The sequence below is a fragment of the Rhinolophus sinicus genome, linkage group LG02, assembly GCF_036562045.2.
Source record: "Rhinolophus sinicus isolate RSC01 linkage group LG02, ASM3656204v1, whole genome shotgun sequence".
Lineage (NCBI taxonomy): Eukaryota > Metazoa > Chordata > Mammalia > Chiroptera > Rhinolophidae > Rhinolophus > Rhinolophus sinicus.
The window spans coordinates 30,219,560-30,244,748 of NC_133752.1; the positions used below are offsets into that span (position 1 = coordinate 30,219,560).

General features: G+C 41.0%; 1 protein-coding gene and 1 long non-coding RNA gene across 2 annotated transcripts in view; one reads left to right on the forward strand and one right to left on the reverse strand.

Annotated features, from left to right (window-relative positions):
- The window catches only part of LOC109452743 (uncharacterized), a 57,213-nt gene that overhangs the window by 9,028 nt on the left and 22,996 nt on the right, over positions 1-25,189 (forward strand). The window lies entirely within an intron of this gene.
- On the reverse strand, positions 1,759-25,107 carry CYP2U1 (cytochrome P450 family 2 subfamily U member 1). Its single transcript, XM_019741913.2, has 5 exons — positions 24,495-25,107; positions 8,175-8,810; positions 6,179-6,340; positions 4,819-4,986; positions 1,759-4,063 (listed from the first exon to the last, which is right to left on the reverse strand). The coding sequence occupies exons 1-5, from the start codon at positions 24,979-24,981 to the stop codon at positions 3,885-3,887; spliced, it is 1,632 nt and encodes a 543-aa protein (XP_019597472.1). The 5' UTR covers positions 24,982-25,107; the 3' UTR covers positions 1,759-3,884.

The following is a 25,189-nucleotide window of genomic DNA, read 5'->3' on the forward strand; positions in this document are numbered from 1 at the left end:
GCTACTCGCACCACCAGCTTGAGCTCTGGTCCCTCAGGAGTTTCTGTCTACAACTTACCTCTGCATACCCGTGGGTGATTCCTGAAAGGAGCAAGGCCTTATTTTCCATACAATTACCTTTTTTTTTTTAATTAACAGAGCAGAAAGAATGTACTGCTCATATGGCTAAATGGTATTCAACTAATCTTGGGCCCTCAGAGAAAGTGTCTAACTTGAGCCTTTAAAATTTGTAATAGGAAGACTTTTGTCTTGCACAATAGGGCAGCGAAGAGCTTTGTTAATACACCATTTACAGAGGGCTTAAAAACTGATGGTGGTAGCATTTTTTTAAAAAAAGAAACTTCCTTAGGCGCTTTTTTCTTTCTTTTTTTAAGTGTACTGGGAAGGAACTACAACCATAGCTTTTTATTTAGGCAAAATTCTTCATCCTAAAGTTTTTAACAGAGCTTTTGTAGTAACCATTTAACATATTTTTTAAATAAGTGAATAGCTTAGATGAATATTTAAAAACAATACCACTTAACTTAGGTGCTTGAAACAGAGGTAGGATTCCTACCTTTGATATTTTAGGTAGGTCTTTAAAAATCTGGCATGTTGCTTTCAATTTTTCTTGACCATATAGTAGACTCAGACCGGGGAAACACGGTAGGTTAAGCCGTTGTTCAATCTAGAAGATTATGATCTCACATGGATTGATAGGCAGCAACCATGGCTCCTAGAATATATGTCATGATTCCAGACCAAGGAAAATCATTCACTCACTCGGAAAATGTTAAAACCTGTAGGCCCTGGAGCTTGCCTTCCCCCAGCCACCCTCCTAGTCCACCTGGGAGCGCCTGCAGTCTCCACGGCTGCTCCGCCAGCCATGGCACCCTGGCAGCCCTCGCAAGTGTGCCAGAACTACCACCCCAACTGTGAGGCCGTCATCAGTCACCAAGACATGGAGGCAACCTAAGTGCCCATTAATAGATGAGTGGATAAAAAAAGATGTGATACATATATACAATGGAATATTACTGAACCATAAAAAAGAATGAAGTCTTACCATTTGTGACAACATGGATGGACCTAGTGGGTATTATGCTAAGTCAGACAGAGAAAGACAAATACCATATGATTTCATTTATATGTGGAATCTAAAAAGCAAAATAAAACAGAAACAAACTCATAGATACAGAAAACAAATTGATAGTCACCAGACCAGAGGAGTGTTGGGGGGATGGGTGAAAAATGTGAAAGGGATTAAGGAGTACAAATTGTCAGTTATCAAAAGTCACAGGGATGTAAAGTACAGCACAGGGAATATAGTTAATAACATTGTAGTAACTATGTATGGTGTCAGATGTGTACAAGACTTATTGGTGTGATCACATCGTGAGGTATATAAATGTCTAATCACTATGTTGTACATCTGAAACTAATATTGTAGGTCAACTGTAATTAAAAAGTTAATTTAAAAAATTTTAAAATATACTTTGATACGAGAGCTTGTATAGATTCATCCCTCCCTCAAATAACGCTGGACTTTAACATGGCAAGTAAGAAACTTGGGCTGTGATACAGTCCTGAGAGTAACTGCTCTGAGGGGACATTTTGAAGTATTACCCACCTGTCTAAATTCTTGCATAATACTGTGGCCATCTCTGTCTTTTTGGAAGTCTACCCCCTCTTCCATTTCCTAACGTGACATCTGGTAAAACAGAATTTTGTTTAGCAGTTAAAATAAAAGAAGAACCAAAAATATCAGACATGACACTATTAGAGTTAAAATAAAATGTTTAATAAGCATAAAAATTATGCTAAAGATGTGGATTAAAAATTAGATATTAGGCAGACTTAAACAATACAAAATACTATTATTTTTACATTTGAAACAAATCATAAAATATAAAATTGTAAAATGTTGGCATGGACAAGGAAAGCATTAACAGCCCTTTCAGTGACTTACCATATAAAGATGTTTTTAAAGTACTATAGTTTGAGGCATTATATTTAAGAGTTTAATAAACATCTGATTTCAACATAATCTCACAGAACAGTTTTTTTCTCAAGAAAGCTACAAACTTTTGTTAGGAAAGCTGAAATTAAGCATTGTATAAAATAAAGGAATAATAAACTTGCTACTGCCAAGTTATTAGTGCAGTTGAAAAGCATATGAAATTCCAGATCAAGAACCAACTTTCCTGCTCAAGGTGCAGTATAGTCCACACATGTGTCATCTCGTCTAAAAGCCATACAACAGCTTCTCCATTTACTCAGTTTGTTCCTGGCCATTTAGTTCATTAGGTTTTTGGTTTTTTTAATTAACAAAAATTATCAAGGCACCTAAAGATAAACCTGTATTTCATTTAGCCATATTGAAAGTGCAGAGGTATAGATTGCTATGGGATCAAGAGGTGTCAATACCGAGAAGTGATTTAGAAAGAACTGTCTAGTCACCAAGACTAGGAGGTTTGAAATGAACAATGGTATCTTTCAACTCGGTCCCTTAACAGTTCTAAGCCTCAGCTTCATCGGCTACAAAATGGCATCCAAGTCTCTGTAAGAATTATGTCAGCTTACAAGTCAAGCATTAAATATGATACCAGCAGAAAGAAAGGCTAAACAACAAAGTTGTTCATATTACTATAATGAGTACATCTATATAAAGAGGGGGTACTATGGGAGAATAATGGAAAAGGCCAGTCATTCTTTTGAGCATGTTCTCACTGGGAGAAATAATGGCATACTGGGCAGGACAATTCTTCATTGTATAGAACTGCTCAGACATTTAATATCCTGGCCTCAAGGCAGCAAAAGGCCAGTAGCACCCCCATCATTGTGCACCCACACATTTCCAAACACCCTCTGAAAGAGGTCATTACCTTTCTTGAGAACTGCCCTTCTAGAGGGGCCTTCTTTATTAAGAAACAATTTAGTTCTCTTAATAAGAATGACTTCTTGTCTTTGAGAGTATTCAAGGATGAGATATATTAGGCTTGGTGGCAGGGAGAATAGGAAAGAAGTGTTCATTCAGTCCAATCTGAATCCTTTCCTGATGAATCCCAGTACAAAATTCCCAGGCTTATTATTCAGGGCTCAAGTCAAAAGGTAGAGAGCTACATCTTTGCAAGTAAACTCAGCAGAAAGGAATTCTACCATGAAGCTACTTTTTCAGCCAGGCTCACTTTTTATATACTAGAAATAGAAGGTAGACATTTAAACTCAGACAACAAGGTTTCTCAACATACTGGACCGGGTCCACTTCCATGTCTACAAAAGTAAAAACTAAAATCATAAAAAGATTAACAAAACAAGCGACGCCAAACTGACATGGGATCTGTGCCAAGAAAAGCTCTTAACAGCCTAAACTCACACCCTTCCCTGACAAAGGAATTATTCAAGTCTGAACACCACTTTGATGTTGTCACAGGTCTTAAACAGGTAGGTCTTCCTTCTACTCCTGAATTGGTTCTCTAGAACGTAACAGTGTTTTGGTGATGTCAGAAAAGATAGGAGGCATTTGACCTTCATTAATGCTGAGAGACAGAAGGCCAAGTTTTGTTACCCAAGTTTTTTTTTTTACATACGAAATGACTAAGGCACTGAGAGATGAGAAGAAATGCTCATTGGTATAAGCCTTTGGGAATAAAATCCAGATCTCCTGCTTCCCAATCCAGTACTTCGGTTCCATCCCTTAAATCAGATACGCGTTACTAAGATGGCTGAAGCATCCCCCTGAGGAATCCTCCAAGATGAAGCTGTATGCTCTACCCTCTTTCTAGGATCTCGCTAATCTGAGGCTAACCTGAGTTGCTGGATCCGCTGTCAAGTGTAGAAGGAAAATTCTATTTAGAAGGATATGTATTTACATTCTGTTCACCATCTCTCCTTAGAGATGCTCTTTATCTCTTTGAAATGATTATGTTAAATGGATGTGGGGCTAAAGTTAGACCATATCTTCCAGTCATGATAGGCTTCTTTGAATCCTTAGGTAAAGAGAATGTGAAACTCTGCATTAGGCTCACAAACATCAGGAATAATTCCATCTTTGCCAGCTGCTCTCCCATACACACCCGTTTCCCTAAAAATGAGATGAGAAAAAAAGTAAGCATGATAATACCATCATTCCTTGCCCTGTCTCAAAAAAGACACATTTATATGAAATATCTACACTGAGTATTTTAAAGGCAGATAGAGATTTAAAATAAAATTACCACATATGGCATATGACCTCCCACAATATATGCTGATCAGAGTTTTTACATACCAAGTTCACATTTTAACTCTAATTCATAACAAAATCTATCCTCATTCTAGACAGGAACTATAGACAGATCCAATGTGGCAGCTACCTTGTCTCCTCATTATCTACCTATTTATCTCTTTCCTGCACTGTTACCTGGGAGATTCGGGAGAAAATAAATCAGGTAAGACTCTCTGGAGCATTCCTATTCTCATGGAAAGAATCCTACCTGTCCTCATCTAGGAACCTACAAGGCAGACTGCTGAGAATAGAGAACCCCTCCTCTCACCCACCAGCCCAGCACAAAGCCAACTTAATTCCATCAGTTTCCTGGGACTCACTCAAACAATCATCTGAGCAGATCAGAAAGGAAGATTTCTGGTCCTATTTAAAGATTTAGAACCAACTGCCTGCATTTTGTTTTTAAAATCTGAAATGAACATAGTGGAGATGCATTAGCTAAGTTATTTATCTCTTATATTAGCTTACCAAGAAAGAAACATTTAAAAAACAATGTCATGAAATAATGAAAGATTGTTTTGGTTCTACTTCATTTTTAATCATGCCATTAAGAAAATAAAAGTTTAACTGACCTATTCCAAAAGGAATAAATGTTTCTTTTTTAATAAGTTGTCCTTGATCATCCAGAAATCGTTCAGGGTAGAAATCATCAGGTTTCTCCCAAATGGCTGGGTCTCTGTGCATTAACCATAAGTTGGCTACTATCACTGTGTCTTTGGGAATAGTGTATCCTTGGAGCACTAAAAAACAAACAAACAAAGCCAGTGTCATTCAACATGCATGCTTTTCCTAATAGTTCTCTATAAACATTGCTATCTGAAAAACATCTAGTTACATACCTAGTTTCTTAATTTGCTGAGACTAAACCTTGCGGTACTTGAGGTCGGGGCCAAGACCTCATCTGCTAGCATCCTTTTCTCCACACCACCCCAGGACCCAGCCTGAGATGGGGCACAGGAATTGGCCAGATGGATGTTGAGCTAATGAATTAGACCAAACCATAAAAACCTTACAATTAAGAGAAAACACTAAAACAGAAATCACAGGGCATTCCAGGTAACCTTTCCCAAAGAATACAAATTCCTATACTTACATAGAGCTTTACAGAGTCTTATGTCCATACAATAATATGATGAGGAAGGTAAGCTAAGGTAAAGGGAGGTACAGGGAAGTCAGCACTGCCTCTTAACTAGCTGACAAATTCATAGCACATTAAACAACGCCCAAAAGATAGTGCACACACAGTGCATCTCATTGGCACCAAAGAAACTTAAATAATCTGGCGTCATTTCTAAGAGATTGCCTACTACAGCTGTCTCATAGCTAGATCTAAGCCCATTGCATCCTGGGCTGTCTCCAGAGGAGGTCAATTTCTTGTTATGAGGGATGTTTGCAGAGTCTGAGTGCTTATATGTCAAAGACATGACCAAATGGACACATTTCAATGTAGGTAAGAGGTTGAATCAAGTGTCTTTAGAATCAGATGGGCTCTTCTAATTCTTCAATATTTATGTTTCAATTGCAATATTATAAAAATTGAACTAGGATAATTCCCAGTTATTAATAAAATCCTTAAATCCATATTTAGACTAGCTCTTCGGACCTCTAAGAAGAAAGGGGCCTCTATTAATTCTGGAGTTTCTTTTGCCAATGCAGCTACCGTAAATGGCAAAATTCATTTGACAACTGTAAGCATGTGTGCTCTGAAGGTGAGAGAGCTATTTACAAAACAGTCTGCGCTGGAATGCCAATACAACAAGTAATGGGCAACTAGCTGAAGCAGTCTCTGGACATTTGACTGTCCAGGACACAATGGTGAACCATCAGAAGGATCGAGCTAGGCGATGGTCACCACACCCACACCTCAACTCCTCTGAACTGAGGAGCTAGGATCCCTCAAGGACATTCAAAGGAGGAAGACCTTAGACTTGCCTGTTTTCTCCGAGGTCATATGAGGAATGGAGAGTGGCACCACCATAGCCAGCCTCTGCACCTCCATGATGGTGGCTTCTGTGAAGGGCATCTGGGCCTTGTCGGTGAGAGAAGGGGCTCGGTCAGCACCAATGACCCTTTCAATTTCTTCGTGAACCTTTTCTGTACAAAAAAAGAAGGAAAGAATAAACCAGAAGATAAGCCAGGAGTGAGTTGAGACTGCCCTATGCATACTTTCCATCACCTTGTACACACAACTGGCAAGTTGGCAGTGCCAGGCCTGACTCAGCCTCAGTGAAGTGAAGCATTGGTCAGATATTCCAAGTCGAGGCAGCTAGTCCCAGGGACCCTGGACCACCCCATGACTTTAAAGGAGGATGACAGAAGAGAGAGGCAAAGGAGAAGGCACTCTGCTCAGGAGCACTCAGAATCATTCTCTCATATGAACACTGGATGGGCTCTCTAAGCTTTTATATGTGACAGTGTGTGGTAACCCAACATGGCCCTTAGTTGTCCCTGCCTCTTGGTTTTCACGTTCTTACACAGTCCCCTCCCACTCTGTACCAAGTTGGTCTATGTGACCAACAGAATAAGGGAGAAGTGTTGGCATGTCAGTTCTAAGCTTAGGTTATAAAAGACACTGTGTCCTGTCTTGACCATTCACTCTCTCAGGTTACTCCGTTTGAGGGAAGGCAGCTGCCAAGTCAAGCAGCCCAAGTGTTAAGGCCTGAAGCTAGTAGTCACGTGGATGAGCCATCTTGGAAGTGGATCCTTCAGTACCAGTTAAGTTCACTGATGACTGCAGCCCCAGCCAGATTTGACTACAACCTCATGAGAAACCTGAAACCAGAAATGTTGCATCTCGCTGACCATTCTTCTATAGTCACATTTCCCTCTGACTCGAAACTCAACTGGGAAAAGTTCTCCCAGGAGCTAAGCCACTCCTGGATTCCTGATCCTCAGAAACTATGTGAGATAATAAATGGTGGTTGTTTTAAGCTGCAGAAGTTTGGGATAATGTGTTACTCAGCAGTAGATTAACTAATACAGGTAAGCACAGTCCCATCTTTAGTAGGCAAAAAATAGCCCCTCAAACATGTGCACAACCTAATCTCCTGAACCCTGTGAAGAGGCTACCTTAGCTGGCAAGAGACTTCACAGCTGTGATTAAATTAAGGACCTTCAGATGGGGAGATTATCCTGGATTTTCTGGCTATGCCCAATCTAATTTCATGGGTTTTAAAATTGGAGAACTTTTCCCAGTTGAATTTAGAATCACAGGGAAATGTGACAATGGAAGAATGGTCAGAGAGAGGCAACATCTCTGGCTTCCAAGATGGAGGAAGAGGACAGTAAGCCAAGGAAGCTGGAAATGAATTCTCCTCTAGAGCCTCCAAGAAGGAATGCAACACCCCCAACATCTTGATTTTAGCCCAATGAGACATGTTTCAAACTTCTAATGCACAGAACTAGAAGATCACAAATTTGTGTTGTTTTAGGTCACTAAATTTGTGGTTATTTGTTACAGGGACGATACACTGTCCTCCCTGTATTCTTCCACTATGAACTGCCACTGACATTCACGGCCTATGGGCATTGATGTGACGGAACTAGCTGTGTGACTCTGTGAAAGTCACAGAACTTCTCTGGGCTTCTGTTCTCCATTTTCAAAACAAGATGAATGGGTTCAGATGATCAATGTGATTCTCTTCAGCTCTAAATTGTTATTCTTCTCTAAAGTTCTTTTTTCATCATAGATTCCACACAGAATCAGACCTGTTGAGATTTAAAGCAGGGGCAAGTATGACAATGTCTAAAACTTTGGATTATCACTCTTAACACCATCCCAACTCCTTATGAGATGCAGATATTTCCATTTTGTTTTCCAGCCTGAAGACACTGCTTAGTGCGAGGAGCCACAGGATCACTAAGGTTGCTGATCCTAAGTTAAATAACCTGGTTTTGCCATGAATAAAGGAAAATATCTATTACCTACCTTGTATGCCAGGGTTCAATGACATATACAGAAGGCACCAAAGCAAAGAGTTAGTTGTGGTATCCGTTCCGGCAATGAAGAGATCTCCAATGAGATACAACAAGTAATCGTCATTAAAACTACTATTGCTGTTATTTTTCTTCTCTTCCTCCACCTGGAGAAGGTACATGTCGATAAAGTCCTGAGGGTTCTCAACATCCAGAGACTCTCGATGGTCTTTGATGATTTTTCTAAGGAAAGCGGTAATATCCTTTTCAATTTGTCTTAATTCCTTAAATGGTCCAAAGGGAAGGTAATAAAGCCAGGAGCATATATTGACCAGCTGGAGCTGGGTGTTCAGACAGATTTCTAACCCTCGTGACATAAAATGAAGCATTTTCTTAAACTCATTATTGGTGTACTCAAAGCGCTGGCCAAAGCACAGGGAGCAGATGATGTTGGAGATGGCGTTGTTGATGATGGGGAAGGGGTTGAAGGGGTCTTGCCCATGCTTTAGCATTTCCTCTTTCACATATCTGAACTCCTTGATAACCTTGGGCTCCAAGCTAAGCTTCCCTAAGCCAAAATGACGAAGAGTTGAATGAGAGAACTTCCTCTGTTGTCTCCAGACTGGACCATAACGTGCGAATACAACGCCTGCAAAAGAACACCAAGAAGAAAAGATGAGAGAGAGCAATGACTGATCACACTAACGGGGACGTACCATGAAGTATATTCTCTACTTCTCACGTCACTTGTGCAAAATTCATGTGCAGATAAAGATCACCCGCCAAGAAGAATGATTAGCAACATGTAGTTATCAAAATAGTATATATTTCTAATAACAAAAATCCTATAGGATTTGATTAGGAAAATTTGTTAGAAAGTTTATTATTATAGACACTAACTCGTGGTGAAATAAAAAGCAATGAGTTTCGATTTCTAGAGTTGGTATAAATTTCAAAATCTTATTTTCATGAGAGTGAATCCAGGCTTAGAAAATATTTCAGGCTGCAGAGACCCGTATTCTAAACATTCTGAACGGAAGGGTAAGCAGGATAGCAGATTGCACATGAGGGCTGGGATCATAACTGACTGTGCTCATCATTAAAATCTCAGCTTCTGGCCTACTGCTGGGCACGGAGGAGGACCCTGTTAAATAGGAGCCGAATAAACCAACAGCCCCACTGGATTAGAACACTGGCCATCAAAGTTTGGAATCAGATAACTGGCAGGTAAATCTAAACTGTTGTTGGCAGCAGCATTAATTTAAAAACATCTGAACTCAAGGTCGTCCACAACTGTATCTTATTTGATTCTCCCTTATGTTATACATATTCCACCATCAAACCCAACAAAACTGCAACAGAATTGTTCTCAGATAATCCTTGTTTCTTGTCACCTATTTCATCCTGTCTTCCATGGGGTGTGCTTCATTGTTTCAGCCAGTTCTCCTTCCCCATTTTTAATGTACTTCTTTACTGCTACTTTCAAGGACATGCCTTGTTCACTTAACAAATATTCCTGAATGCCTACTGTGTGTCAGTCACTGGGATATAGAACAGTAAAAGTAATTATTGTTACTTAATAATACATATGGAAACCTGATAATAAATCTTAATATCTAATAGGGAAGTCCTCCCACAACTTGTTCTTTCTCAAAATTGTTTTTCATTATTCTTAGCTCTTTACTCTTTTATAAAACTTTTATCATCTTGTCAAATCCTATTTTTAAAAAAGCGCGTTTGGGATTTTGACTGGATTTAATTTACAGATTACTATGAAAATTGTCTTCTTTGATAATTGGACTTGCTTGCAATCCAAGAATAAATCCAACTTCACTTATATTTTTGTGCTTTTTTAAAAACATTGGACTTGGTTTTTTAATATGTTAAGTTTTTAAAAAACTTCATATTCATAAATGAAAATGCCTATAAATTTCCTTTCTCGTAATGTACTTGTTTGAATATACTGGCCTCCTAAAATGAGTCAGAGTATATTCTTTCTCTCTAGAAGAATTTGTGTAAAATTATAATTACAAGTCCCTCATTTTTCCTTTGAGTTTATTCTTTTGTTCTTTTTTTGGATAAAGTTGGTCTTCTAACTCGTTAATTTTCAGACCTTTATCCTAGTGAGTTAAGGCTCTACAGTTGCCTCTTTAGCAGTGGTCCACAAGTACAGTTTGCATGTATTTTCATTAGTTTAATTTTTTTTCTATTATGATTTTCTTTTGCCACCCACCTCTATTTGTTTCATACTGATTTTTGACACTGATAAGCTTTTTAGCCTGGTATGTGATCAATTTTAATCAAATTTCTAAGTAAAGTGAAGAAGAATATTTACCCAAGCAATTGTTGGATATAGGGTGCTCTATTTGTCCAACAGAGAAAGCTTCATAACTGTTGCACTCACACCTTCTGTATCCTTACCAAATTTTTATCTGCCTGATATATCAACTATGCAAATACTTACATTAAAGTACTTACTATAACGATGCATTTGTCAATTTCTTTTTGCCATTCTGTAGGTTTTGCTGTATGTAGATAGATATCATAGCGATATAGATATTTATGTCTATGTATCTGTGTTGTTAGGTACATACATACTAGACAACTGTGGGAAAGATGTTAGGAAAATTTGCCTTCATTGGCTGATGTTAGCTTTTGTCTGTTAGCTTTTTGTTCCCTCACATGAGAAACTGCATGTGAGGTAATAGCTTTTAGTCAGCTTTTTGTTCCCTCACATGAGAGACTGCATGTGAGGTGATGGTTAGCTTAGGGTTAAGAAAATTCTCCTCTGTCTCATTCCCAGCAGGGGATATATGTGGTGATGAGTTTTTTTGTCTCTTTTGCCCGCATCAGCAGATGAGGTAGAGAAGTAACTAAGTTATAGCAGAATTACATGACAGGCAAGTTGCCAGGCTTTGGAAGGCCTTAGGCCAATGGTCCCAGGCGAGAACAGTAGGTATTGTTTGTCTAAATAAACTGGCCCTTCAGGCGGATAAGCAATATTTTTGTCAAAGTAACTGTCGAACCCTCCTGGAACTGGCCATTCCCTGAGGGGGAGGCAGAAACAAGGAGCTTGGCTCTAGGGTACATCTGAAAAAATATATGACAGACCTCTGTTGACAGTGTAATTTTCGTTATTTGTCATTGGTGATTCTTCATCATTCTGACATTTTGAAAACTTGCATACAACATGCAGCTTACCAACATCAGGAGATGCCCTGACTTCCAGCCACCGACCTGGTAAAGTCTGGCTGGTTCCCAACCTTTCCAGTGTTATTCCCCACGGTTAGCCTTTTTGAGAACTTGTTAGCATTTCAGAACCTTATATGCAGCTTGCAGCATCAAGAGTCGCCCTAACTTCCAGCAACAACAACAACAATGGCAACAGCAGCAGTATTTTTGGGAACTTGTTAGCATTTTGGAAACTTGTGTGCAGCTTGCAGCATCAGGAGACGCCTCAGTTATCCAGCTGTGGACCTGGCAAGGTTTTGATTCCTGACCTTTCCACTGTTGTTTCCCCACAGTTTGGTGAGCTTTTGGCATCTACTGTAATAGTTGCTATCCTGTAAAATTTATTTACTTTTGGATAATCCTTATTGATGTTATTTGTGTATTTAGCCAAGTGATTTTTGATCAGTAATAAACATATATGGGGAATCTCTTAAACTTATATATATGTATACTCCTTTGACATGACATTGTTATCAATGTATATAGTTTAGTCTTAACCACTTTTACTTTCTGTCATTAGCACATTGTTTTAATTGCCTTTGTCTTTTGCTGTTGCATATTGCTAAATAAATTAATTAGCTGCTCTCTAGCGTGTGTTCCTCTTTCTTTTCCCCGCTCGTCATTATAACAATTGTTAGGTACATTCAAGTCCAGACTTATCATGTCTTCCTTGCTAAAAAACAACAACCAACAAACCTCCTTTTATCATCCTGCAATGCCCTCCTTATTCTTAACAACGAAGACTTAAAGTATATTTTGTCAAAAATACAAGAGCTCTTCTTTTTTAAGTATTTTCTTGGTATAACCTTTTCCTTTCTTTTACTTTGAACTTGAATGTACCCTTATGTTTGGGATATGGCTCTTTTTTAGGGGGAGGGTATATCTCTTTTAAAACAACATATATTTGAATTAAAAATCCATTCTGGTAATCTTGATAAGTCCACTTACATTTAATATAAGTACTAATTTATTTCTAACATATTATTTTGAACTTTCTATTTGGCTGCATCTGTTCTTTTTTCCCCCTTCCTTTCTTGCCTTTTTTTTCCTAAGAATATGCTGCAATGTTAAATTTATCAGCCTAATTCTTTTTTTATAAATTTTATTGGGGAATATTGGGGAACAGTGTGTTTCTCCAGGGTCCATCAGCTCCAAGTCGTCCTTCAATCTATTTGTGGAGGGCGCAGCTCAGCTCCAAGTCCAGACCCTGTTCTCAATATTTAATTGCAGGGGGCACAGCCCACCATCCCATGTGAGAATTGAACCAGCGACCTTGTTGTTGAGAGCTCGCGCACTATAACTAGCTGAGCCATCCGGCTGCCCCTCCAGCAGCTCAGCAGCAGCTCATTGTCTTCAATCTAGTTGTGGAGGGTGCAGCTCACTGGCCCATGTGGGAATCGAACTGGCAACCCTGTTGTTCAGAGCTCGCGCTCTAGCCAACTGAGCCACCTGCCCGCCCCTCTTGCCTTCTTTTGCATTGAGAGAAACAGGGTGAAAGCTCACCCTTAAATTTTTAACAAGCTTACTTAAAGTTTAGTGTAGTGGTCAGCAAACTACAGACCACAGGCGAAATCCAGCCTGCAGCCTCTTTTTGTATTGCCAGAGAACTAAGACTTCTATATTTTTACATGGTTGGAAAAAAATAAAAAGAATATTTTGTACTATGTGAAAATCATGTGAAATTCAAATTTCAGGGTCTATAAATAAAATTGAACTAGAACACAGCCAGTTAATGAGCCACTGTAATTCACTTCCATATAGTCTACAGCTGCTTTTGCACTAAGATGGCCGAGTAGTTGCAACAGAGATGAGCAGTGGGGGAGAGCATCTTCTCTGCCAGGGGGAGGGCCGAGACAGGCAAATGTCCTTGTTTTCTTTTGCTGGCGGCCAGTTGTTGTTGTGTCTTGTCTATCTAATTCACTCAAAGTGAAACTCTGTACAAGTCCTCTCTTTCTCTAGAGGCAACTTTTCATCTTGCTTGGTACAAGGCCATATCTCTCTGCCCCTGCTCCCCCAACTCTGCATCGCTGGCTGGCCAAGAGGTCACTAAAACCCAGGGTTTTCCAGAGCAGCTACTTTCTATTTCTGCAGGAGTGGGGGTGGTGATTAAAAAAAACTGCTCTCACTATATTTTATATGCATGTGAAACCATCGCTGTTTTCAACCCACTAGCTCACCCCTGTACCTCTAGATCCTAAGCCTTTGGGGGTTCTACAGGGTAAGTTATCTCACACCCCACTAGTAGCCTCCTCTGTAGACACTTAAAGGTGGTCGTCTTCCACCCTATGAAGTCATTTGGCAATCCCGTGTCCACTTTTTGTCTTCGCATGTTGGGGTGCAGGGCTGTAGATGCATTTCACCACGGGTGGAAGTAGTGTTTCTGCTAAAAGTCCCTCTCGTGTGACGAGCAAGACAAATATGGCATGGAAATGTTTCAACTATTCCCGAAAACAGAACTCTCCCTTTGTTTAATCAAGCTCCATAAACTATTTCCTAGGCAACCACAGCTTACTCACTCTTCCTCTTTTTTAACCAGAGGCCAAGTTCTTTGCTGCATTCAGCATTCAGAGGCTAAGTGTTGTTGGGCCTCCTTTTCTTTTCTTGGAAAGATATGGTCTCTGACTCTAACATCAGGGTTTGACACCAATTTGAACTACCATCTCATTATTTAAGATATCACATGACGTCTCTGACATGATATCTCTGTTTTGTCCAATTACTCAAGGAACGATATTTTTCCTTTGTTAAGTCCTCGGTCTGTATCATCTATGCACCATCTTTGAAACTACACATTTGTATTTTAGAAATATTTTATCTAGCAAAATCCCCTTTTTCTATCAATTTTCCCAATTGACACTAATAAGACACACTTATTTAGTGTCTCCTGTGTGCCAGATACTAAGGGCACGTAGGTTTCAGATACAGTCCTTGTTTTCATGATGCTTAGTCTTGTGAAGAACTGGGTAAACCGACAACCCTGACACACTGTTCTATGTTGGATTGTACTGACGTTGAATATTGAATGTTGTATGTTGGGTTGTACTGAAGTTGCATTGCTAGGATGTATTATACTGGAAGTTGTATGTTGGGGGCATATTGAAGTTGCTGTGTAGACAGAGGAAGGAACACCATGGCAGCTGAGGGGAGGTGGTGCTTCTCAGGAGAGAGGACATCTGAGCTGATACTTCATGTATAAACGAGGATGCGCATGACAGCGTCTCTTAGAACAATAACTTCAGTGAGACCAAAGAGGGCGTTTCAAGAAGGGCTAAATTATCTTCGGGGGAAATCAGGTTTAGATTAAAGCAAGAAAGTGGAGGGAACCTTCTCAGAAGAGGCTAATATTTAAGCATTAAGGTCTTGGATGATGCGCTGATAGGAGTGAAGGGCAAGACAGAAAAGACGACCAAAGAGATGGTGCCTGGGGACGCCAGGGATGAGAGACATGGACAGAATTAACCGCCTTGGGACTGTTCAAACTTCACAAAACACCCATGACATGGAGCCAGAATGGCTGATGGTCTTAGAAATGATTGGAAGAGGTTCAGGTATATCCTGCAGTTGGTGGTATGTTCTCCATTCTTAGCCCTGAAAAGCAATGGCATTCATGAATATATGCAAAGACTTCATCTCAAGGAGGATAATGACACGGAAAACAAAAACAGCTCCAAAGAAAAACATCAGGACTATTTTGGTTGGGAATGACCAAAATATACCCTCATTCTAGTTTAACAAAAAGGCCAACTAGGCTATGGAACCAAAAAACAGGAAGGGTCAGGTGTCACTACCTCAGGGAACACTAAATGCCACAGAACGCTTTCGTGTAACTATTTTTAACTTCTTTCTGCCTGACTGACTTCTTCCCTACTGCAGACCAGCTTTCACAAGAATCAGGAGCTGTTTTGAGATGCCTATTCTCCCATTTTCACCACCAGAGAGAAAAGCCCTCTATTTACCAGGTCCAACCTGAAAAATGCTGGGGAAGGATTCAAATGCTTCAGTCAGGTATCCCATAATACCAATTTTGGCCATCTTAAGTTTATTTTATGGCTTGAAGTTCCCAAACTATACCACAACTATAAATTCTTAACCCAAAACTGTGAGGATAGATCTGTAGTTATGAATTCTTGAGTTCTGTGCCCAGTCCACCAACTAACCAGTGTTACAAAGTGGTGAGATAATCTGATCAATCCCCCTTTGATCAGAGGTCTAACACTAAACAAATCACTGTGGCCAGGGAGAAGAGTTCTTGTAAAATGTGCCATCTTTCGTCCCAGCCACAGTTAATAGGTGCAAAAGAATGGTGGGTACAAAGAATTCCTCAGAAGAAAGGGGTGCTCAGAGGTATACATGCTAGACAAAACAAAAATCCACCTCAAATCAAATAAAGGATAGGCTAAATTGACAATATTTTCACAAAAGAATACTGTACAGCTCTTAAGAACTTTGGAGGAGAATATTTAATAATATGGAAATATATTCATGATACTTTACATGATTTTTTTAAAACAAAATTTTGTTTGGGGGGCATATTGGGGAACAGTGTGTTTTTCCAGTCCTCCCGTCAGTCCCTGTCCTTCAATCTAGTTGTGGAGGGCGCAGCTCAGCTCCAAGTCCAGTCACCATTTTCAATCTTAGTTGCAGGGGGCGCAGCCCACCATCCCACAGAGGGAATTGAACCGACAACCTTGTGGTTGAGAGCTTGCACGGTAACCAACTGAGCCATCCGGCCACCCTATAGAAACAATTTTAAAGAGTGTGAAGAATATGATTCCATTTTAAGGAAGCAAATACATTTTAAAAAATATATGTACATACAGAAAAAAATCCTAGAAGGTTGCCATAGGTTGAATGATTGTGTCCTTCCAAAATTCATGTTAAATCCTAATGCCCAATATGCTGATGAAGGTGCGGCCTGTGGGAGGTGATTAGGTCACGAGAGAGGAGCCCTTCTGAACAGGACTAGTGCCCTTATGCAAGAGGCCTCACAGATCTCCCACATGCGGTTACAGGCAGCTGTCTGTGAACCAGGAAGTGGGTCCTCACCAGACACCAAATCTGCCGGAGCCTTGATCTTGGATTTCCCAGCATCCAGAATCATGAGAAATGTTTCTGTTGTTTATAAGCCACACAGACTGTGGTACTTTGTAACATCAGCCCAAACAGACTGAGACAAAGGTGACATAAAAATGTCAATAATGGCTATCTCAAAATAGTACTGATCACAGATGATTTCTGAAAAGAACTGAAAAGAATTATCTTTTTCCTTTCCATTGTTTTATGTTTTATAATAATAAACATATATTACTATAATAAAAAAATGTAAAATACAATAAATGTGATGCAATCCTACATTGATCATATATGTTTTCTCATTCCTGAAGCAAAGAAAGTACTATCCACTGATTATATTTGCCCTTTCCTTCCAAAGGGTCATAGAAGTTTTCCTCTTAGTGGGAATTCAGACCCTCTTGATACGAGTACATAACTATATTAAATACCTATTTTACAGCATTTACCACAAGGTCTGGTTATCTTGTTTTCTCATTTGTTGTCAAATTCCCCAGATGAACTTTCATTTCTACCTTCACTTCCTAACTTCATTTTGCATATTGTTCCCCTTCAAGGTAGTCAGTGCAGACTGATCTAGCCTGTACTTTCAAATTTCTTCAAAATTTTCTTTTGCCTTCCATTTTTATGGCTTTGTAATTTGCTTGGACTCTTGCTCCAAGTCTCTAGCAATCTCTCAAAATCAGAAATGATGTGATTTCTATCAACAGGGAAATAGATACTCAAGTAACAAAAGCTAGAAGTAGAATATACTTTAAATATATGACACATGTAAGTTTTTAAAATATGTACTAAATAAAGCTATATTGTTTATGATTTTGAAGCAAATCTGAGTGGTGGATAAATGAGTTTATACTGCTCTCTGAACTTTATATTTGAAATATTTTACAATAAAAAATAGATGTGCACAAATCTTTTAGAAGAAATAGGCCACATTTAAAGCAAAGATTCCTTTGGTAGCCTTGGGTTTGACTTTGTAACTTTATTTTCTCTTCCTGCTCAGGAAGTTCTAGAATCACATGAATTAATGAGTGTGATAGGTATAGCTAATGTAGAATATCTAATGGCCTATTTAGTTCATTGCAGTTTTTATGGGCTTAAAAAGAACAGCAATCTAAGTATGATATTTTGAAAAACTCAAATACAATAAATAACCACCTCACATTCTAGACTTTTGGCAATGTGTTAAGTCAGCTATTTCCAGCCTCTCTACACACATCACTGTTTATGAATCTTTCCCTTCTCTGCTAGTCTTCAGCAGCAAATTATTTAAAAATATCTTGTGATAAATATTTAATAAAGTTATTGGCCTCTAATTCCCTAATGTCATTTCTTTTCTCTAATAGTCTACACATCTTGTTTCTGGACAATTTTACATTTTACAATTTTGCCACTGGAAACCTTTAGCCAGAGGTGGCCTGTGCTTCCCTCAAGTCTTGTTCAGCGGAGCAGCTCAGCCTTCAGCTCCAGTGAACTCTCTTCCTCAGGTTGATCACACGATCCATTGTGTGACCTGTGAAGTTTACTCGGAACTCATCTGCTCCTTCATCCTTTGACGGGCATCTTGACATAAACTCACATTATCCCCTTATTCTTCACTCTTGAAAATGTTCCATTAAAAAACAACCCCTCTATCTAAATTTTCCTATTCAGATAATTTGTTCTCTGTTCCAAGTCAAGTGCACAAGCATTTGCTTTGTAACATAAGGTTCTTCCTCTACCTTTTCCTGTCAATCACCTTCACCAGCTACGGAAATTTATCTCAATTCTTTCACAGCACATTCACCCAACACACATATCCACCACATTGCCTAAAAAATCCCAACTGTCTCTCTTAAGGGAACAAATGCTTTAGTTGAGATACTGAAGCACCAAGTTACCCCAGGCTCCCAATCCTTTCTTAAATAAAGAGGGATCTGCTAAATAAGCTGTGATACAATTAATACTTAGAAACTGCTTTAGACAGATTCTTGACCAAACTAAATATCCATCAGGAAGGAACACAGAGAAGAAAATCTAATCCCTACCTTTAAAAATCTACAGAAAAAGACAGACACGCAACACAAATTACAATATGGTTTGGTAAGTGCATTGGTAGATCCTCGCATGCACATGTATTCATTCATTTCTTCATTACCTACTCTGGGCCAATGAGTTGGGACGCAGTACTTACCAAGCTGAACAAAATCTTTGTCCTCATAGAGCTTCCATTCCAGGGGTAGGTGGACTTGGCAATAGGCTAAATACTTTCAAAGTGTTTAATGAATAAAACAACAATGTAATAAACTATGGCAGTGTCTAAAACTGGACTAAAAGGCAACAACTGGCCTGAGAGATGACAAGGAGTCAGTCAAGTGAAAACTGATTCTAGGCCCAAGATGACAAACCCCATAGCCTGAGGCAGCCACACGCTTGGCAGGAATCAGCTCAGTGTGTCTGCAGCAGGTTGAAATGTACCAGTAAAAGGAGATGAGAAAGAGATAAAGTCAGAAAGGCAGGCAGGGGCCAGATTCTTCCGGGCACAGTAAGTAGGTCAAGTATGGAGTTGGAGATAACTGGTTTCAAGTAAGGATTGACATGGTTTGATACATGATTTTTCTTTTTTTTTTAAGAGATCCCTTTGGCTTCTGTGTGGATAAAAGATTGGAGGAGAAGCAAGCAGGCTAGTTAAGAGTCCTTTCCTGAAGTATCAGATGAGGAATGATGGTAGCTTGGATGAGGATGCTGAAATGGAGATGGAGAGAAGTGGATGGATACAGAGCACATATCTACAGTGGGAACTGACAAGCGGTCAAATGACTGGTAGGGGATGGGATGGAGGTTAAAATGAAACTGGAACCATAGAGAGAAGGATAGCTCAGCTCTACCTGGGGGGTGGGGGGGGTAGACAAGTATGTCAGGGAACACTTTCTCAAAGAGGTGACATTTAAGCCAGTATAGAAAAACAGAAAAGAACAAGTGTTGGTGAGGATGTAGAGAAACTGGAACCTTTGTCGTTGCTGATGGGAATGTAAAATGGTGTAGCCACCGTGGAAAGCCATTATGGTGGCTACTGAAAAAATTAAACAGAATTACCATATGGTCAAGGAATTCCACTTCTGGGTATATACCCGGAAGATTTAAAATCAGGGACTTGAACAAGTATGTATATTTTCAACTGAGTATTGAGGATCTGCTTAGTGGCTACTCAGCAAAAAGACATTGGAAACCAAAGTTAATGCAAGACTGCAGTCATCACATGCCCATCTGATGAAAGACACTGTAGAGCAGTGAGGATACAAAGGTGGTTAAGACAGATCATGAGGCTGAGGATCCTGGTCCGAGAAGGGGGCTGGATAAGGAGTCTGGCCACACGGTGGGCCTAGCCATGGGCAGAGATGCGTCACGTGCTGTATTCACATTTCGTTACTTGGGAGTGGATGTGCTGTGCTTCAGGGATGGTAAAGAATGAGGCTACAGGGCCGGCCCGGTGGCTCAGGCGGTTAGAGCTCCGTGCTCTTAATGCTGACCGGTTCGATTCCCATATGGGCCAGTGCCAGATGGCTCAGTTGGTTGTAGGGAGGGCTCTCAGCCACAAGGTTGCCGGTTCGACTCCTCAACTCCCACAAGGGATGGTGGGCTGCACCCCCTGAAACTAATGGCAACTGGACCTGGAGCTGAGCTGCGCCCTCCACAACTAAGATTGAAAGGACAACTTGACTTGGAAAAAGTCATGGAAGTGCACACTGTTCCCCAATAAAGTCCTGCGCCCCCCTCCCCCCAAAAAAGAGTGAGGCTACAAAGCAAGAATGTCTGCTGAGACTCTGGAAGGTCTAAGTAACGAGTTCGGTACTGGTATATTATGTAAGACTGAACACCAAGATAGTCTGGATTTGAACTGATAATGAAGAACTTCTGCAGTTTTGAGAGGAGGACACATATTGATTGGGGACATATATTTTGACACCACACAATCACCAAGCAGCTGATAATACATTGTAATTATCATAATTTTGAGGGTTGAGTACCATTATTCCTGTTTTATATAAGAGATTAAGAAGTTTGTCTAAGGTCATGCAGCTAAATAGTGACAAGCCAAGACCTGAACCCAGTTCTAAATCCAAACCCGGAGATTTTGATCATTTTACTGTACTGCCTGCAGCAGAACTCTGATCTCAGACTCTCTTGGCAGTCCACCATCTATTTTTTAGCAGATTTAAAACCCTGGAACCAGGTTATTTCTATACTTTAGGCTATTTAAAAATGGAAAATGGTTAAACAGTGGCTCTTTTAGCAGTGGCATAGGGAAAAGGAGGCTTAAAAACGAGTTTTTCGATAGTACTACATATAATAAAATTCAAAGAACACAAGCAAAGAAGTTTTCCCCAACCTCTATTCCCTTATGTAAAAGGCAACTGGTATCAACCATTTCTTGTGTATTCTAAGGATTTTCTATAAATATATAAACGTGTGTGTGTGTGTGTGTTTGCTCATGCACACGCATGCATGTGCACACTTATGGTAAATTAAAGATGACCACAAATTCTTGTCCATTCTCATGGAATAGTAGAATCAATTCCCCCCCTACATGCATCTGGAAGGGACCTGTAACTGGCTTTGACCAATAGAATGTAGAAGTGACTTTTAAGACGTGCCTTCATCCACTTGGAACCCAGTTGCCATGCTGTGAAAATGCCAATATGAAAAGGCTACATTAAAAGAACCATGGCATGGGCTGCTGAGTGCTGCCGTGGGCTACCGTGTGCTGCCACGAGCGGCCGACAGCCGGCGAGAGCTGTTGTGAGCGGCTCACCGACAACTGGCCAGGGAGCTGTGTCCTACACAACTGGACTGAGAAACAACAGCTTGAATCAGAGTGCGTGGGGGGCGGGGAGGCAGGCGCAAGAAGTGGGAAAAAAAAAAAAGAACCACGGTGCTTCCATCAACAGCTCCAGCTGAGCTCCCAGGTGACAGCCAGCGCCAACTGCCAGGCAAAGTGAAGGCCCCAGATGGCTGTAGCCCCAGCCAGGCGCAGGTGGAACACAGGCACTAGCTGAACCCAATCAACCACAGTGTTCTACAATACTTGTTTTAACCACTCAGTTTTAAGGTGGTTAGTTATGTAGTGATACACTAAACAAAGTGTTACTTTAACAAAATGGTTATACATCGTTTTTATTTTACTTACTTTCTTAGATATCTTCCAGTAAGGCTGTCTAGTATTCCATTACTTGGATGGTACAAAATTTATTTAACCAATGTGCTTCCAATGGACATTTTGGTATTTTCCTATTTTCTGCTATTCAAAGCATTAAAAAAAAATTCATGTACATATTGCACCATACATGTAAAAGTATATGTGTCATTTAAAATGAACACCTCATTTTCTAGAGCTATGCTGTCTACTGTCCCATAGCCGTAAGCTACTCTTTCTTTCTCAGTCTTAGTATCTATATTTGGCTGGTGGGCAGCTTGGAGAACATTTCTGTCATTACAGAAATTTTTATTATGTAGTGCTGCTCTACAGCAGGAGTCAGGCACATTTTCTGAAGAGGGCTAAATATTTTAGGCTTGTGGACCATATAATCTCTGTGAGAAACACTCTACAATTGTAGTGCAAAAGCAGTCAGGGACAATTGGTTTGTAAATGAGCATGGCTGTGTTCTAATAAACATTAAAACAGGAACTTCATATAATTTTCACATGTTGCAAAATATTCTTGATTGCATTGGAATTGCTTAGCCATTGTATGTGCATTTTTAAGTTTAAAAACTAGATCGCCCTCCTTAAAGGTTATACCAATTTACTCTGAACAAATGAATGCCTGTCCTTCATTCCTGTAATAACTGTTATCAAAACCTATTTGAATGTGCAGCTGGTTTGCTCAGTGGTTAGAGCACAGTGCGCATAACACCAAGGTCACTGTGGTTCAATTCCCACATAGGCCAGTGAGCTGCGGCCTCCATAACTAGATTGAAAAAAACGACTTGACTTGGAGCTGATGGGTCCTGGAAAAACACACTGTTCCCCAATTAAAAACAAAACAAAACAAAAACCTATATTAAAATATGACTGCTGGAAAATGAAATCTCAACTACGGATTTTATTTGCATTAAATGGGGTTAATCACCATCTTTTACCTATTCGTATCTGTTGACCTCATTTACCTATTGGGTTGTTGAATTTTTACTTTTTTTTCACTTACAATTGACATTAAATATTATTTTATACTAGTTTGAACTTTTGCTTTTTGATTTATAGGAATTGTACTAGAGGAAAATTAACACTTGGCAAAAATCTTTTACCACTTTTGTTGTGTTTTAACAGATATTTGTATATGTACCATTTTCATAGCAGCATTTTTCTTAAGAGCCAAACAGAGAAAACACCCAGGTATCCATCAGGGGAGGGATAGATACACAAAATGTAGTCTATGCACACAATGGAATATTATTGTCTTAAAAAGGAAAGCAATTCTCACACATGCTGCAACATGGTGAACCTTAAAACATTACGCTAGGTGAGATATGTCAGTCACAAAAGGACAAATATTATGTGATTCACAAATTCATAGAGACAAAAAATGGTGGATTCTTAGAACTGGAAAAAGAGAGAACCGGGGTTTTTAATGTTTGTGAAAAGCACACGAAGTTCCAGTATTGAGAGATGAAAAGAGTTCTGGAGATGATGGTATGGGTTCACAACACTGTAAATAACCTAATGCGACTGAACTGTACACTTTAAGGTAATTAGGATGATAAATTTTGTTACATGTATTTCTCACAATTTTCAAAAAGAGAGAGAAAAGAAAAGCAGGCAGTAGTTTCCAGGCAGCCATGAGACTGGAAGAGAATTGCAAGTAGAAGCAGCAGCATGCGTGACGGCATGTAGAGGGTGAGGTCTGAACTGTAACAGTTGTTCAGTGGTACCTTTATTATGATCGTCATTACTATTCACTTAAAATCCTGATGTAAAACTCTGGCTTAATCAGATTCTAAAAGGCCTGGATCTCTTTATGCCACATTCCAGGGGCCGGGAGTAGCAGTTCATTTACCTAATAAATACTTACTGAGAATGTACCATGTGCCAGGCAGGACAAGGAATTACTCCGGCCCCCCAAGTCAATCTAGTGGTGAAGACCCACATCCTGGCCCTAGATTACAAAATTATGTAGCTTCAGTTTTGGTAAGTACAGTGAAGGAAAAATACTCATGCAATGAAACTGGTTCTAACAAGGGAGCATAAATTATGTGGCGAGGCAGTGAGAAAAAAACTAAAAAGCTCCCTGAGGGAAACGTTTAACACTTGGCTGATGCACAAGAGTGACTTAATACACACAAAAAGTCAGGGACCTATGCCAGCCAATAAGACAAAGGGAGGGGAAGACTGATAAAGGGAAATAAAGAAAGAAATGGCTGACGTCTGGAGAAGAATACATGGAATATTTTGCTGCAACAAATAACATTTTTTTCCTAACCCTGAAAATTGCCCCCCTTAGACTCCCATTGGCAGGAGTCACAGAGGCTACAAACCCAGCGTATTAAGTTTGCCAGTAGGCTCCTAAAGTGTTTCCTGGACTTCCTGTCTTATGGGAAAATAAATATCTTCTTAAACTCTTGCACGCAAAACTCAGAAGGTGAAAAGAATATCCCTCTCTCTTTCTAACATGGGCCAAGTTTCTCCCCGGTGACACCGCCTGAAGAGTGAGGCTTCGTTCTCGGAAGGAGAGATCCAGCCCGGCTTCACACCCTGTTGTCACCCTGTCCCCCTCTCATTACTCTTCCCCAACTTTCCGGTGAGTTTCTTACTTCTGATGTCAGAATACGAACGAGTCAGTGATCCACTAGGGCTCGGTGGCATCTTAAAGGCACCGGGTAAGGGAGGCGCCGCCGGCGCCACCCACTTCAGCGCGGATGCAGGCGTGAGGCGGCGGCGGTGGCGGTGGCGGCGGGCGGGGGGGGGGGGCAGGGGAGCTGGAAGGGGCACAGGCCCCGCAGCTTCGCGCGTTCACACGGCCCTCGACCCTCAGGGTGCCGGGCCGAACCCAGCTTACCCTTCTCCTTGGTCACGAGGGAGATGAGCGGCACCCGCGGGCGGTCGCTGAAGACCTCGGCCTGCTGCACCAGCGCCTCGCGCACGCTGTGGAAGTCGTTGAGGACCACCACCAGGTGCTGGCCGATGTAGAAGCTGTAGATGTTGCCGTACACGCGGGCCAGCTCGGCCAGTAACACATGCGCGCCCATGCTGGAGGGCTCCATGCCTGCTTCCCTCGCCTGCCGGTGCACCCAGCTCCTCCCGCGGAGGAAGGGCGGCAGCAGCACGAAGCCGAAGTTGCCCACCACCGGCCAGGGCGTGGGCCCAGGGGGGATGCCCAGCGCCCGGCATCGCCAGAGCCATCTCCAGCCGAGCAGCGCGGCCAGGCCGAGCAGCAGCAGCGCGCCGCCGGTGGGGTCCAGCCGCAGCAGCCCTAGAGGCGCCGGCAGGAGACTCAGAGGCCAGGGCAAGCCCTCGGCGGGGGCCTGGGGCGGCGCAGAGGCCATGGTCTGTGCGACAACAACCTAAGTCTCCCGTTCTTCCCGCTGTCCCGGGGGGAGTGCGCGCAGAGGGAGGCGCAGGGCTGCGGCCTGAGGCCTGAACGCGGAGCCTGGGGCGGGAGGTGCGGCGGCGGGCGCACTGGATTGGCTGCGCTCCCCGCTTTCTCCCCACCTCCCCTAACCAGCGACGCGCGTGCGGAACGGGGAGGCGCTC

Coding starts and splice junctions, on each gene's coding strand:
- CYP2U1 (XM_019741913.2), bottom strand. CDS start 24,981: ATGGCCTCTGCGCCGCCCCAGGCCCCCGCCGAGGGCTTGCCCTGGCCT. Junction 8,811..24,494: donor CCTCGTGACCAAGGAGAAGG/GTAAGCTGGGTT, acceptor GTTCTTTTGCAG/GCGTTGTATTCGCACGTTAT. Junction 4,987..6,178: donor TATGACCTCGGAGAAAACAG/GCAAGTCTAAGG, acceptor TTTGTTTTTTAG/TGCTCCAAGGATACACTATT.